Genomic DNA, 17574 nt, shown 5'->3' with positions numbered 1-17574 from the left:
CCCCCCACCCCACAATACTTGTAACAATGTCTTGATTATTTAAAACATGGGTCCTGTAAACTAATGTTTTTATCCAACAGGACAGAGTCAATAACTAGAAACACTTTCTACATGATATTACTTTTTTTTAAAGACACAAACTTGAATAATCAACCCGAATGCACAATGTGTTACCAATGAAGTTATAAAAATGAAAGAAAAAAAAAATGATTACTTTGTTCATCCTTGCTTGGTTCAAAAGGGTGTATACTATACTAGTCAAAATAGACAATACCTTGCAACACAACACAATGAATAACAAGTACATACCACTGATGATCATAACTGTTCAGTGCCCTAAAGTTAACATGGTCAATCTGAACACTTAAGTCTTTTAAAAGAAATTCTCACATCACTGTTCACTGATATAATTTGACAATTACACACTACCTCATACTTACCACATCAATACTGACGTCAGGACCCTCCACCGTTCCTCCGATCCTTAGCTCCAATGTCTTGCCTCCCTTGATGGCCACTTGCACCCTTGTGTCAAACTTCATGATCGAGTCCGGGGTCAAGGCCACACGGATCTCAGTGCTTCCCCCTACTGGCACAGCACCATGAACTGGACTGACAGTTAGGCCGGGCAAGGGGTTTGGATCAGACACCTGAAAGAAATTCAATAAAACTCGAAAGTGCACAACTAAAGGCCAGTCATGACACACATCCTGAGCCAAGACGATATACAATAACATTTAATTCGGATCAAGACAGTGAACAGAAACATTCAAATGAGATTTAGTTATTTTTTCTACAAAAAATTTTTTTTTAAATAATCAATATCTGAATCTCTTTGAGACACCATTTCCCAATCTTTTTTTTCCTTTTTCCCCTTCTTTACATGCTATTAGAAAAATTCACTCAGTCATGAACATTTATTGTTCACAATAAGTGACAGGAGGCTGTGCCATTAGAAATTTGTTGAGCAATGATCAACTGGAATTCTCTACGTAATTAGCTGCCCCATTCTCTGGGCGAAAGTAATAGAATATGATGTCAAAAAAAAAGGTGTGGGGGGAACCTTAAAAAACAAGGGCAATGACAATATAATCAGTATTATGCAACAATTTCAAAGATTTGGGTAGAACAGTGAAGTATAATCTATGTTTCACATTTGAATCCAATTTAGAAAATAAATATATCAACAGTTTCAAAAGTCAAAGTCGTACCAGTAGGAAACCATTTTTTTCTTTTTTTCTGAAAAGGAGACCTTACAATATCAAAAACAGACATGGAGAGAAAATGATGAGCTAGACAATGTAACACAGAAGAAAACGTTACCTGGAAGTAGGCATGGTTGTTCCCAGCATTGTGCAAAATAGCACTGACCACAGTGGTCAAGTTCACAGGAGCTGCACCAAATGAGATGCGCTGATCCAGGAAGTAGACATTAGTGGATCCCAGCTGAGGAAAGGTCAATGGATGCTGTTGTTGCTACTGCTGTTTAATTGCAGTTTACCTCAAAAGAGACATCGAGGTGAAATCAGGCGCTTGTCAAAAGAATGAAATCGGCATTTTTCCACCAGTTTAGATACTTTTATCAAATTTTTGTTTTCAGGCTCAGAACCTTTATTGCCCATCTAAAAACACATTTCAATGTAGATTTTGTTGAAGAATGTTGATTAGAGCACAAAAAAAGAAAATTTTTAGTTTTAAAGGACTCTCAAGCTATGAAAGTCGCAAAACTTTGGCAGCCATTTTCTCACTAATTTTACCCCCGAAACCAGGCAGCCCCCTCTTCCTTCAGTTGAAAAAACCTCAACTTCTATTCAAGATGAATGGGTCTTTTTTTCCCCAAAAGCAAGATACATTAACAAGCTTTAAGATGATGCCAGTTACTCAACATGTCCAAATATTGACAAGCGCCTGATTCCACCGCACTGTGACACAGATATCAAATCAGCATAATGGCCACATTTCACAAACAGACTAGTAGAGTAGCAGCACAGAAAAGAAGTGAAAGAAGATGGCAGACCGCCGACCAACAGCAAAGAGTAGATGCTATGTTACTGTTTATTGTAAAAAGAAAAAATCAGTAAAATACTTATTGCCTCAAAAATAATTATTGTATTTCTCTTTAATAACCGCTTCTAGTATAAAAGGTCAATATAAAACATACAGACAATCTTATCATTACACATTTTAGCCACTGATAAAGAGACAATATGTCGTTCTTCCTATTCAAATTATGCTAAAAGTAGACTGCTAATGTTGTAACTAGTGTCAAAAATTAAAACTTACTGGTCTTTCCCTTAAAGAGATCAGTTACAACTGCCAAATCATCTTTGAACAAAGACAGAAAGATCCCATCTGAGAGAGAAAAACCTCTTACTAATACCTCCCCTTTGACCTCACCTCCGCCCTGCATGTGAGCTTGCGTGACTCCCCACCATTCACAAGAAGGGTGAATGACCCATCTTCTGGAGCCATGAAAGAAGGATGCCAAACAACTTCACAGTCCAGATCTGTGCCTGGATCCACCACACCTGGCAACATCGAACAATTTGCTATCACAAAACTTTATATGAAAAAGATTAAAAAGGCGCAACAGCGAGCAGAATATTTGTTTTATCTTTTCACTCACTGCAACCATGATTCAGCCTGTTCACCAAATACACCATCCTCACAAGATAAAAAAAAAACAATGGACAATTACACTACAATCAATAATATAGTCTATTCTGATAGAACAGTGCCTTCTAATGATAATGTAAAAACAAATCAATATCCTAACAAAGACAGATGAAAATTCAAATCCTAAGGGATGGTTCTTCCTTAGGTTCTCAGACAAAAATTAGCAACGAAGAGCATTATATAATAAGATATCTCATTTTTTTAAACAAACCTACATACGTCAAAACAAATCATCACTGCTATACTTTTACCTTAATTTAATGTGACTAACTTTATGATGACGCTATATAATTTCACAAACACGCCAAAAAACTCTATCCAGTGAGAGACCTTTTCTTTCGCTATGCCCGTAAACTGTTGTGTAACATATATATAGTATATAGTACCTATACTCTACAAATCAGAAGCTCCAGTAAAAATTTCCATTACAATTTCACGAAACGATTTTGAAGAAACCACCATCATCATCTTTAAAATAAAGCCTGTCTTTTGAAGGCTTTGCAGCACAATAAGTCAAACCACATCCTTAATTTAAAAAACTTTAGTCTAAAGTGTGACAGACTATTATTTAGAGCATCCACTTGTCAGGGCTGTTGACTGAGGCAGGCTTTTTTTGTTTTGGTAAGTGTTTCACAGCGCTTGCAACTGCATAAGGTCATATGATCAAGCGGGACACATTTAACATTTTCATCCTGGTAGGAATTAATTTTGAATTTGGCATGGGTAGGGGCTGAAGCATACTCTTATAAATTTTGGTACCATCAAGGAATCTTTAACATGCACAACTTGGACACAGGATCTCCGAGATTTTTTGCCCTTATCCCAGAAGGCTAGGTGTTAGATCTTACCTACCCTAAGATCAGGGGTGCGGCTGAAAGACAGCAATAAGAAGAAGCCAAGCAGTAGCAGTAGAAAGGCTGCAGGAAGAGATACCTAGAGGAGGGGACAACGGGGAAGGAGAGCGAAGAAAATGGAGATGAAAGCAGACGACAAAACACGGCTAGAGAGCAGGAAAGGAGGTGAAAAGAAAACATTTCAGAGAAAAATATTTTCCATCCTTGTCAGGTTTTGAAACCGACCTATTGAATGAGAGGCAAACACCGTAACCTCTAGACCATGGGAACCCCCTTGAGGCAGGTTTGTCCTGCAGCAAATTCTGATGCCAAACTCACACCAAGGAGGACCGAAGACAAGCAGTATATAGAATATAGAGCATCTTTCTGCAGGACACAACATCAGACATTGATAACAAGGAGTGAGGAACCTTTTGGTTAAGAGCTAAGAAAACGTAAACATTCGAACCCCCCCCCCCCCCCCCCTCCTCTTCCCCTCTTCCAAAAACGTCCCTAAAACCACCAGTATCCCATTTTAAATAAAAGTTTCATTTCACAGCCTAAGTCTTAACAATGAATTACACAACAAAAACCCATCCATTGCCAGATTAAAAATTACAACAATGACAACAAAAATGATGACAACGACAACATCAACAACAGCAACAGTATCAACAACAACAGCAACAACAACAACAGCCTACCTGTAGCTGGTCGAATAGAGAAAGCTGTGCCTTTCTCCCCCAGGTCAGGGGACCAAGTGAACTCGGCGGGGTAGTTCAGTTTGTTATTGAGCGTGATCACACCACGGAAACCTAAAGGAGGAAACCAGAGAAGGCATTTTTTGTAGGTTTATTGGGATAAAAACTTGATCACAACATTCAGTTTTTGAAGTATATCATCCATATCATTATCCAGTACAGTTCTTGAGTTGTCATGTAAAGCAAATAGGTACTTCTATAGCAATTCAATTAGAAACGGACAATAGCAAAAGTAACACTAAAAAGGAAATGGAGTAGATCAAATCACAGTGCCAATCAACAAACTATTTTACTTCTAAAAGTGTTCCAAGAGAGGTTTAATAAAAGTAGAATACGAAAATCTTATCTGACTTGAGACACCTTTAAAACAAACAAAAAAGGAGCAACATTATAACTGGTTCACTGGTATTTCATTCTCTCATTCTTTACAGAGTCATTAAATATTGAAACAATGTATTTTCCAAGCTGCAGAGATATCACCTGGGATGAAAGGTCAGATATGCAACAGAAACTTATTGTTTACAAGAAACTGGAAAATGTATGCACTGTAATAGTTTCAAAGTCAGCTTCTGCAAGTTTTTTTTGTTTTTAAAAAATTAGTAGATACTTCAATCACTCTGGACAAATGAAAGAAATAGTAATGTGATAATCAAACAACATTGGGAACAAAGGAGAAAAGTACCTATCAAAAAGACATACACAAATACAGTTGAACCTGCCCAGACGGCCACCAGTATAAGACAACCACCTGTACATACAGCCATTTTCAATTTCCCGTCTTGCGTTTTGGCTAATTATGAATTCCCCATGCACAAAAACCCAATGAAGACACTATATATGGTTGCTTTTAAGCACCAGGGGGCTATCCCGAAAAATGCTGTTTTGAGAAAATCAAAGATAAAGTTTTTGCCCCTTGTTCAGTTTCTTTAAAAGACACAAGGAGAGTTTTCTCTTTAACTAAACAAATATATACATCAATGAAACCAAAGTTCTCCTATAGGTAGAGCAATGCCCACTTTTGGTGTAGGTCAAAATTTCTGGAAACCACCGAAATCTGGGTTAGCCCGCTTGTCCTTAAAAGCGATCATATAAATATATGGGCACATACATGAACACACTCACACAAACACATATACACACACTCACCAGCCTCCACTGGCATGCCAGGTGCAGGTTTCAAGACCAGCCTGGTGGTCGACAGTTCCACAGCCACAGGAACTACCTCTGCCAGGACAGTCACGTGATGTTTGTAGAATCCATTTATGGTGTACATCACAGATCTGCGAGTCACAAGGTACACACAATTACAGTCAAACCTGCTCGAACAGCCACCAGTCCAAGACAATCGCCTGCACAAACGACCACTTCCTACATTCACCCTTTATTTTTTAGACATTATAATTACAGTGTCCAAGACATCCATCTGTCTAAGACAACCACTTTTCCCCCACAACAATGAGTGGCTGTCTTGGACAATTTCGACAGTATTTTGACCTTTTTACTGACAGGAGTGATCTATCTCTGCTAAAACAATCCAAGTCAGACACCCATATTTGCAAAATTCATGTTATGTGTACATAACACATCTGTGAGTGCAAAGTTATACATTTTCACAGCAAAAAGTATTTCATATCCCAACACAAAAAAGCCCAAGAAAGCCATGTAATGCCTGTAGAATCCATTCAATGTATACATCAATGATACATGGGTATGAGTTATACACAATCCCCTTAATTGTGTCAAAGCCAGGAATGATTAACATCCTCATTGAATCTGAAACCCTATTTTTGGAGGAATTAAACAGTCATTTAAGATATTTTTTTCTGTTGAAAGCTGAGAATCCCAGGATAGCAACAGTAACACAAAAGTAATTGAAATTGATTCAAAACACTCTCCAGAAAAACTGTATTGAAAATCTTAACCCTCTCTATGCTAGAGGGTTCACCGTATTTGTGCCAGGCCAGTTTGTTTTACATTAAACATGACTTTGGGAGAGCCAGTTACCAGACAACAAAAAGAGATCAAAGATGTGGCTTTTGAAGGGTTAAAACGGAATGAAAACAAGCATCTTTTTGATTCACCTTTGGAAATGGCCTCTGGTGCTGGACTCAAATATGATGGGAATGACAGCAAATGACGTGGCTTTTAAAGGGTTAAAACGGAATGAAAACAAGCATCTTTTTTATTCACCTTTGGAAATGGCCTCTGGTGCTGGACTCAAATATGATGGGAATGACAGCAAATGACGTGGCTTTTAAAGGGTTAAAACGGAATGAAAACAAGCATCTATTTGATTCACCTTTGGAAACGGCCTCTGGTGCTGGACTCAAATATGATGGGAATGACAGCCTTGGACCTTGGTGGAAGAACCTGGGACAAGGGGCTGCTTTGTCTCAGTTCACGGCAGTCAATCTGAAAATAAGGGATACCATGTCATTTAATAGTAGTTAAAGCACGTCAGTAGAATAACAATTAGGAGATTTGTCATCATATGCAAGAGACATATTCAATTCCTGATTGGGGAGAATTTTAAGCAAGTTTCTTGGTCTTTTGGTGAGATGTTGTATCGTTATCAGCTTAAGTTGGCCCTGACAGGCAAGGTCTATACCTCCCTCCTCAATGATCTAAATTGTGTCTTTGGGGGCATAAAAACACTTACAGATTCTTTTTTGAAAGGGCTTAAAGGAAAACAGAAAAGAGAATAAGGGTTGGGCAAAAGTAAGACTGTCCCTGCCGATGGGAGGATTCCATAACTCTGGGGAGCAAAGAATAACACATGTCCTAATACTGTGTGATGTGAGAGGTGACTAAAGGTGTATAGGTTTGGTCTCCCAAAAATGCCAGTAGGTGGAAGGCCAACTACCCAATGGTGTAAAATCTTTTTTTAAAGTTACAAAATTACAAGTAAGCATCATCTAATTTGTTTCGATCTTGGGAGATAGAGGAGCCTCTGTATCAGCAGGACTAATGAAAGACAATGGACAAAGCTGAAAAGTCGCCATAATAGAAACATGGGAAAACATGGAATAGTATTCAGAGGCTAGCCCGCGATAGGGAAAGGTGGAAGGTGTCTCTGTTCAGGGCCTAAACCCTGAGGCAGGATGAGAAAGGTTGTGATGAATGTGAGACATGGCACATGTGCTGTACCTCAGCCACAATGTGGATGTACTGGTCCAGGTTGTTGACCACATTCAGCTCGCGCTGACAACACGACCGGAGGCAAATCTGACCAAAGTCGATGGTAGGTGGACCTAGAAAAGGAAGAAAAATTAATGAGTCTCAGTAAAAGAGAAGTATAGCGATGCATAAATTGTCATTTACTGGAGAGAAAAAGCAAAACAAAATGAAACAGCAGAAGGAAAGTAAAAAAGAAGGACCAAAAAGTGGCACCCACCAACCATCCACAAAACAGAATGAATACAAGTCACTATAATACACACAAAAGTTTTACTTCATGGTTCAAACACTTTCATTTAAACTCTCCAAAGCTGTTTCAGAGGGTGAAAGTACACATTTTTTGTCACAAAATACAACTAGTTCTTGCATTTACATAACAATGTGTAAAAGATAAAAAGTACGATAACATAGAAGCCATGGACCTGTCAACCACAAATATTCATTTAAATCAAAATAAATTTTGCACAGGCTCTGACACCAAAGCTTTTGTGTTTTTAGATTTCAAACATACACAAACACATACATGCACACACAGTACATAAGAAACCTAGCCTCACCAACTATGATCTGATGCAGTTGCTGTGGGGTGAGCCACCTCTTGCAGTCACGTTTCTCTTCCAGTGTGGTGGGCACCGCACTCAAACCATCACACACCTAATGGGGCAGTCCGGAGAGAAAGAATGAACAGAAAAACAAATAACATTAAATTCTTTCTATTCTACCTTTTCTCAATTGTTTCTAAAAATAATTTCTAACAATGTGAAATTTGGGGATTTGAGGGAGGGAGCCTTGGTAAAAGCAAAGTATGAGGGGACTAAGTGATGATGAACAATATATATCAACAGTTGGTTTTTGTTCAGTTCTTTATTCTATTGAAAGAATTCTAATATGCTTATAAACATAATGGGATCATAAACTCAAGTGTCACACATACATAATGGAGAGAGATTTTCTTTTGGCCAGAACACAGTATACTGATTATATGTATATGTTGTATTGTAAAGCGCTCAGAGCCTGTGTGCTTTAATTGGGGTTGAGCGCTATATAAATGCTATTTATTATATACTAAAATAAAACGACACTTTCAAATTTTTTTTTAAAGGCATCAGATACTTTCTTTACTGTGAGAAGATGCCTCTTATGTTAGAAAGGAAAAAATGTGCTCATCAGTATAAGCTATATCAAGAGGTGTTGCTCAAAAAAGGTCACTTTTTGAACAGGTATTGCATATACAATCTTTGATCACTTATATCAGATAGCATCCTAACTGTTTTATATTTGTAAAAAAAACCCAAAAAAACAACAACAACAACAACAACAACAGTAATAATAATAATAATGAATTCAGAACTAAAACAATGATGGTCAGAAAACCAGCTGCACAGGCATTCAACTGTATTTAACAACAATAGACTGAAGTACTTGCCTTTGAAACTGCTACTTTTTCAGCTTCAGCCAGTTCTTTAGTGCTAAGTAGTTTCCACTCAGCATTGGGTGGCAGAGGAGCTTTAGAAAGACAACAAAAAAAAAGATTGTCAGCCTGAAAAATTGTTTTTATAGAATACTAACTTCTTAAAGATAATGACAGCACTCATAGAGCACATTGAACAGGCAACAGCAAAAGAACTTTTTTTTTTTAAGTTGTCACACAGGTCATTTGTGTTTCTTATGTTAAAATGAAGTCATTAAAACTCTTAAACTGCCAAAAGTATTTCTATCAAATAAAAGTAAAAGTACCATTGCAAGCTAACAAAGAGAGGCCATTAAGTACCATTTTGATTGCAATATGTTGTATTGTGCTACAGAAAGTATAGAAGTAATAATTTTTTAAAATATTGTAACAGTTGTGTTGCTAATTGCCATGAACTGTTTTGCCCAAGACTATCTGAGTTACAACAGTTTAGAAAATATACAGCAGGCCTGGCAGAGAAGAAGTTCTGAAGCTTTAGTTCTGTTGGTGCTCAATGTCATATAATATATGAGGGCAAAAGAGCCCCAAATTTATTTTTGTTTATGTTCCGCAAGACAAAGTACTTGCATATTTCTTTGTAGCATTATCTTGTGATCCCCCGCTCCACCAAGGTTAACAAAATATTCTGAACTGAAGGTGATGGAAGTCCTCACAATAACAACTACATTTCTCTGAGCACCAAGCACGATAATCTCTATATATTATATTTACGAATGTTCGTCACTTTGGGTCACCTAAAACTTCCGAGCCACTTAACTTTCGAATTTGACAAAATTAATGGTGGTTCAGAATCATTTAAAGGGGGCACAATTTTGTTGAGGAGCCTGAAGTCACTGTAGTTTAATTTTCAGTTTTTCATTAGTTTCATTTAGATCTAATCTTGGGAAAGTCCATATTCTAAGATGCGCCATTGTGAACAAGTGAGGCTTTGGTTCACAAGGAGTGCATGCACCTATCCCACGATGATGTGACTATCGATTCTTTTGAGTCCGTTCATCGAACGGGATACCCAGCTAGTAATAACATAAATAAGAAGTGGCAACTTCAGAATCCAACACAGCTCCCATTATTCATCCAAAAAAAGATTAAACATTCAATAAAAATAGTTTTTTTTGTAAAAAAGAAAAATAAGTTGAACTTTTAAAATCCCTTTACTAATACACTGAAACCCTCAGGAAAACAAAATGTGGGTCATTGCGGAGGAATTGGTGGTCGCTTGTCAATTTTTAGGAAATGGAGAAATCAGTATTTTTGTTACTATTGGGCGATTTTCATTGAAATTTTTATTTTCCGCAGAAACCTTCTCCACCCACGAAAGAACACAGTTTAGGGTGGATTTTACTGGAAAATATTGTTTGAAGCCAAAGATATGTTATTTTGTAAAACGAGTACCAGTATTCCCCTTTAATGTTTATTTTCTCACTGATTTCACCTGTAACAGAAGGTAACCCCTGCCTCTCAAACTGTACATCTATCGACTCCCATGCACGATAGAACCATTCTTTTTTACCAAACTCAAAATCTCAGTAAAATTAGCTTTGATTTGATAGCAATAACTTCAAAGGCATTAAAATTTATGAATGCCAGATTCCAACACACTATGACACAAATGTAGATGAACAGCACATCCCATAATTCGTAATTTTCAGCACAAAGTCTTACTGGCTGGGTCAGGTGTGATCTCATCTTGTGTTAACTTCTTTGGAAAGATTCCCGCAGCGGTTTTGATACCAATATCCATACTGTTGTTGCTTACCAGGAACTCCCTGGAAACACACATTACAAATATGAAATTCAAAGAAAATCAGAAAGAAAAAGAAAATATACCTGAGCAGACGTATGTCCTGACATGGATTAAAGCTGATAAAAGTGGAAATTGAGAAAACACATAAAAATAGAAAATTATATGTCTATTAAGCAGCCAAGAAACCGTTTCTGCGATTTTTACAAACATACGATTATCATCACAAACAATACATGTACCACACACTGGCACCAGTGAAGGTTAAGACCCCCACACTCAACCATCGAAGTGGAGTTACACAGTTACACAGTTACACAATTTACAAACTTGAGTCTACAGCAGAGATAATCAAAGACAGCAGTAGAGAGGAAGTTTTTAAAAACATGTATCATCTTTTTGCACAATGAGACCTCTATGAAAGATGGTGGGTCTTAATAATTGGACGTAGCAACAAATAAATTCAGTTTTTCATAAATTGAAGAAGATTGAAAACCAAAGGTCAAATTTCTGTGGAAAAAAAAAATGATGTACCTTGCTTATTCTATGTTATGACTTATTCAATAGTAGATGAGTTCAAAAAGATTGTAAATCACAGATGAAAATATAGAATATTCAATAAGACAACAAATGGGATCAGGCAAAGCTATAGAAACCCTTTGAAATTTGTATTTCAAACAAAATACTTTTAAATGACCAAAATTAACGAGAAAAAATGTTTCTTACTTCTTTTGCTTTTTGGACAGACGACGTTCCCTCATTCTGTGTAGATTCTGGACATAGCCTGATCGGTGCTTGACACGTTTTTCTATGTCAATATCATCATAGGCATAGTCTGGATCAATATAGTTATGCCGGTGTGTGCCAGTGAAGAGAGTTCTGAACAGATAAAGACAAAAATGCAATAGAAGAAATCAACAGCAGTTTCCATGGAGCAATAACAGCTACATTTTGCCTAGAAGAAGAAACGGACTAAAGTAAAAAGGAAAACAAGCAAACCACATCAGACAATGAGCCAGTATTTTTCTTGGAAAAAAGGAGGACCGAAAGGTAAATTTTTGTTTTCCGCAATCAAGCACCTGCTGTCCTCATTCTCATCCTTCCACTCAGTACTAAGTTGCAAAAGGTGTAACCTAGTACAAAAACTAACTTTTCAAAGCAGCTACTTACTGATAGCCTTCCTTGCGGTCAAATGGCCGAATGCTCTGGGCTCGGTCATTCGGAAACGCCACCTTCCTTTCTATATCCCTCTCATAGTCAGCTGAGCGGACACCTCGATGTTTGAGCTTGTGCAGTTTGGTCTTGGTGGCTCCCGCCACAGCATTCCTGAGATCGTCATCCTTGACATCTTCATACATCGTCTCAACAAACATACCCACCTCATTAGAGATGTACGGGGTCAGCCCTGCACATGGAAAACATCAAAAGAAAGCTTTATCAACACGTCCACAATTGACAAGCACAGCACATCCTTCTTTATATAAATACATTTATTTCTTTTACAAGTATTATCTGTCAAAATAATGACCACCTATCAGTTCTAGATCGAAATAAGGTAGTCTGAATTCTTTTTGTATGTTATATTAATATGAATAAGAAGTCAACATTAGACCTAAAAAAACAAGGAGTTTCGTTTTGATGATGACATGTTAATAATAATAATATATAACATTTATAGAGCGCATTTCCAAAAAAAGTAGCTCAATGCGCTTTACATTGGAATACCCATTTTTCAAAAACCTTTCTTACTACTTCCTTTCTTCTCACGCAATATACATTAATGCACACACACACACACACACACACACACACACACACACACACACACACACACACACACAGAGACTATTTTCATCCAGACATAGGAAAAGAACAAATATAATGAAAGCGAACGTTAAAAGCTTATGAAGGATAGGCCTGTAGGAACAGAAAATGTTTAAGATGTCTTTTGAAGCTATCAAGTGTTCTTATTTGTCTTAGTTTCATGGGTAATCTGTTCCACATAAATGGACCAAGATATGAGAAAATGCGCGCACACACTTTTAAAAACCTGTATGACATGACAAAGAAAAGAGCTTTTACATACAAAAACACTAAATAAATAAAATACCACTTGATCTACCCTTTTGCCATGCTTATTTTACAATATCATGGGCAACTCAAACTTACTGTAAAAGGCATAAAAAGGAACAACAAATCCAATCAACAAGCTTGTTGAAATTAAAAATGCCATTACCAGTGGCCACAGTGTAGTAACCTGGTTTTGAGCTAAGGTTTAGTGCTTTCCACAAGGATACACTTGAGCAACCATCCTTATAATAGCTGTGAACACTTGACATCACCGATTTATCAGGTCTCTCATTTTTTGTTTTATCGCACTCACAGGTTCTTAAAAAAAAAAAAAAAACGTAAAAAGAATCAGTCACCTTTGTTAAACTTTGGCTTAGGCACTACTGTGATGGGGTTGCTCTTTCCCATCAGCTTGACCGGAAGGGTGTAGATTACTTGAGCATGGCTGACCGTTGGATTACGTTTGTCTGCAACCTGGCCCAAAACATCCAAGAGTTGTTCCGGTTTGAAGGAGCCTGGAAAGACCAAAAAAAACTCAAAATAGTATTTCAGTGGGAGAAAAGAAAGAAGCAAGTCCTTCTCTCTCTCTCTCCCTCCCTCCCGGTCTTTCTCTCTCCTCTCTCTCTCTCTCTCTCTCTCTCTCTTTCTCTCTCTCTATCTTTCTCTCTCTCTCTTTCTCTCTCCCTATCTCTTTCTCTTTCTTACTCTCTCTCTTCTGTCTCTCTCTCCCTCTCCCTCTTACTCTCTCTTTCTCTCTCTCTTCCTCCCTCCCACTCCCTCTCTCTCTTTCTCTCTCTCTCTCCCTTCCTCCTCCTCTCTCTCTTGTCTAAAAGTTGTATCCATGGAATCCTGGGGGAGATAGTTTATCTGACTCAGCAACAAGGAACAAAAATGATGTATGAATGATACTGTTATTTGCTTTACAAGCAACAAAGCTGGATGTCCTACTATGAGCCTGTATGTGAACCTCCAACTGCAAAGGACACATGGTTATGAATAATCACATGACTTAAACTGTAAGCCTGCTTATCTGATAGTCACCAAGTAGGCATCCTGTACTTTGACAGCAGAGACACACAACAGTACAAGATTGTTTGCAGAGTAATGGCAATGAGCAAAGGGGGACCACTTTTGTTGATTAAAGGCGATACTGAGAAGTAAACAGGGATTTTCTTCCTGGAAATTATTTTCAAATGAGGTTACAACATGTATGGTAAAGTTCTTACGAGGACACGTCAGTAAAATTTCATTGCTCTTGAGAGTCCTGGGTCATGGTTGAAAATGTTCCCATAAATTACACTCAGAGCGTCAGCAGGGTTAAAAAACAACTGTAAAGACTCACCAGCTTGTTTTGGAGCAAAGGAAAAGATCACATCTTGGGTCTGCCCTGGCAGAATTTTCCCATTGGGTGGGTGAGCAGTGAAGTGGGCAATCCTGCGGAACTCAAACAGGGCGGGCAGAATGTTGGATTCATTCTTGATGGTACACAGAATGTCTGCATGCTCCCCGACTGGACACTCGCCAAAGTCAAATTTGGCAGCAGGGGAAATGTTCAAGAGGATAGGAAGAGCAGTGCCCGTTAAAGCAACCTCTGCATAAACACCTGGGGAGAAAAATCAGAGTAGAGATTTTTTTTTTTTGTAGAGGTTTTACGGCGCACGCAGCAGCATAAGGTCATATGAGCGCCAAGGGGTGGATGTCAACAGAGAAGTCCTTACTGGGAATCAGGCTTACTCAGCTCACCTCTCTAGCTTCAAAAGCACAAAGTCTGCTTTGACTATCAAGGCACTCTGGAAATAGCGGGTCACATGAGTGTGACGAACATAAAAGGGAAGCAGAGGAAAAAAGATGATAGTAAGGATTAGGAAAGAAAAAGCAGCAGTTCCCTGTTGCATTTCAGGCACAGTTATGAGCATGATATTGATGAATCAGCCTATTCACAATTCCACAGTGCATAAGAACATGTTAATGTCCCCCCTTTGGGAATGGAGTAAAGACAATTCAGTCAGTAGCAGCGCCCCGGGGGAGGGGGGGGGGTAGAGCAGAGAGTAATCCAATATGCTCTAAAACATTGCAATAACTTTCTATCTAAGATAAAACCGGGACACACATAAACGCGTAGAAAAGTCTTCTTACCCTAAACTCCAGCTTGCAGTGTCCCAAATCCCCAATATCTCTTCTTTATAAGATTTTAATAACCCAGTATTGAGTGGAGGGGGAGGGGAGAGATGTTGATGGTTTCACCAATCAAAACTGAAATATGATAATATCATGATTACCTTTCTGGCTGACCTAGCAGTTTGTTTCACCATTGAAACCAACATAAAAAATGACATTGATATCATTACAAAAAATCATAGTTTCTATCACAATATCAAAAACATTCTTTACTGTAGTTTTCATATTTCTACAAAAGGTGGGAAATTGAAACAATAGATTCCTTGTTCTTCTTCTGCCTCCCATCCACTTACCTTCCACATTGCTTTTATTTCCTTTCAATGCATTTTCATGGTCACTGATGAAGCCATTGCTGGAGCCAATGATCTGAAGCCTCATAAAAAGGGCAAAATCCTTTCTGGGTGGGGGACACACCTGGCTCTTCCATCCTTGACGAGATGCATGCCATCTGGAACAGGAAAGAGTCAATAAGAACATGGAAAGAGATATTTTTAGTGTTTAACACCCTCTCAGATGTAAGACAACTCAATTCAAAGGCAGACCTCTCAGCCTAAAGTTTTCAATTCAATCTCTTTTTCATAGAAAAATATAGCTATACAATTATTTTATTTTCAAAATGTATCAACAAAAATGTTTTGCCTCCATCTTATCTAAAACAAATGCAAGATGGAATGCCTAAAGGCTTAGCACAAAACATGACAAAATATAATGATGAAATTTTTGCCTCTCAAGTCTTTCAAGTCACAAAACTAAAGAACTTATTTAATGAAACATTTCACATTTCATAACTCACTGTACCTTGGGCTGAATCTGAAGAAGATAGGAACTTTCTGGTAGGGTTTGAGAATCCCCTGGTTTGGGATGGCCGTGATGAGCGAGGTGATCTCATTTGTATGGCCCCGGCGGCTCTTGTCCTCCCCCTCTTCAGCCAAAGCAGCGGTAGTGGTCTGGGTGAGATCAATGCCCTGTGGAGACACAAAAAGGCAAAACTATTAAGTTTGAGAATTCATTGGTCCCAACATAAAGATGATACTCCCCAGCTCCCTTTAAGAATCATTGAAAACATCTGCACCAGTACATGTGGTAAATTGGTCAGGTTCCTCTTCTCCGATGCAAAAGATGTGAGTTTGATTCTCTCTTGGGAGGAAACATTTTGTCAGCTATCTCTGTCCACTGAGATGTGCCCACACAGCCTACGTTGGCCTTGAAAGGCCAGGTCAAAGTGGCCAGCATCTAACAATATCTAAACTGTGTATCGAAGATATTTATAACACAACCACATCAGTCAACCGAAACCTACATAATACAAGGCATTGACACTGTAACTATTTCATCCTTTTAAGTCTTTATTCCCCTCATAAGAAGCCCCACCTGTAAAATGCACTCCCATCACTTTTTAATTGGTGGTACACTTAATTTTTAAAAGGGAATATCTGGCAAAGAAAAACCAGGTATATGGTTTCACTTACAGGTGTGAAGTACATATCAACAGTGTTACACTATAACCATTCAACTGGAAAAATACGTCAGCTTTTTTTTCCGAAAACCACTGTCGAGGTCCATCAGCAGGGTCGACAATAAAATCAGAGGGAGTATGTACTATAAAAGGCACAAGAATTGAGGGCTGACTTTTTTTGTCAACGTTCATTTAAATCAGAAGAGTTTTCTTTTTCTTATTGCACGTAAAAAAAAATTTTAAGAAATCAATTTCATGGTCATCATGCATAACATTATCAACATGATCGTCAAACAAAAGGATAATATTAAGGTGAAATGCTAACAAATAATATCGATTCAATATATCGTGCAGAAAAAGGGATAAGTAGAGGACAAATCAAAACTGATGAAAATAACATTTAGTCATGCACACTCTTCACATAAAAACTATTAGATCAAAATTGTTTGAAAACTGTTCATGTAGACTGAACATTTCTTACTGCCAATATAAAATTCATTGCTTTGAATTTAACAAACCCAAAGTAGATTTTACCCCTTCGCATGAACAACAAACATTGAATATTCTTTGACATTTGCACTGTACAGAAGTGAATGGGGAAATGAATCAAAACACTGAGTTATATCAAGAAGTCAAGAAATAGACCCATGCATGCACAGTGCATTATAAGTAAAAGAGTATTTGAAGAAAAGATCCCTCATCTCTTATTCCGTAATTAGCTAGATAAACAAAAGTAATTTCAGTAAGTAGCATTAGTCCAAGGGGGTTTTGTTTCACATAAGAATGGTAGGTTACATTGTATAGTACACAGGAAAAATCTGGCTTTAATATTTTTCCAATTCTGTAAGTAAACAAGTTTTTAAAATCTCTCTAAGCCGATAAATAAATATTACACATAAGAAAATGTTTTAATAACCCTGGTGACACTTATGGTATCACAGGTGGATATACTGTATTTTGACAGCAGAGACTGATTTCAGTTTTTTTTTTAAATTCTGATTGCAATGCAGAGGCAAAAAGCAAAAAGGGTCAACTTTGTTGAAAGATATCAGCACCTGTAAAGATTTTTGTGGAAAAGTAAAACTAAGATTGTTTTTGGAAGTTATTTTACAATGTGAAAACAACATGTTTAGTTAAGTTTACAAAACACACTGCAAAAATTATATAATCTTGACTGTGTTTGGATGAGATTCAAACCGTTGATAAATCAC

The 17574-nt window shown here is 37.7% G+C and overlaps 1 protein-coding gene across 1 annotated transcript in view; it reads right to left on the bottom strand.

The window, feature by feature from the left end:
- Positions 1-17574, bottom strand: part of LOC101855563 (cilia- and flagella-associated protein 47) — a gene marked incomplete in the record, with an annotated part of 91797 nt that overhangs the window by 63822 nt on the left and 10401 nt on the right. The window contains 16 exon segments of the mRNA XM_035970022.1: positions 441-650; positions 1324-1446; positions 2398-2528; positions 4214-4324; positions 5417-5550; positions 6570-6682; positions 7418-7521; positions 8005-8101; positions 8874-8953; positions 10581-10684; positions 11386-11538; positions 11830-12064; positions 13086-13244; positions 14072-14332; positions 15201-15355; positions 15706-15872. Coding sequence (XP_035825915.1) covers positions 441-650; positions 1324-1446; positions 2398-2528; positions 4214-4324; positions 5417-5550; positions 6570-6682; positions 7418-7521; positions 8005-8101; positions 8874-8953; positions 10581-10684; positions 11386-11538; positions 11830-12064; positions 13086-13244; positions 14072-14332; positions 15201-15355; positions 15706-15872 — 2337 coding nt within the window.

Source organism: Aplysia californica, unplaced genomic scaffold (genome assembly GCF_000002075.1).
Source record: "Aplysia californica isolate F4 #8 unplaced genomic scaffold, AplCal3.0 scaffold00210, whole genome shotgun sequence".
In the NCBI taxonomy this organism is placed as follows: domain Eukaryota; kingdom Metazoa; phylum Mollusca; class Gastropoda; order Aplysiida; family Aplysiidae; genus Aplysia; species Aplysia californica.
Note: the sequence above shows the minus strand (reverse complement) of the source record. Positions and strands in the feature narration are given on the sequence as shown.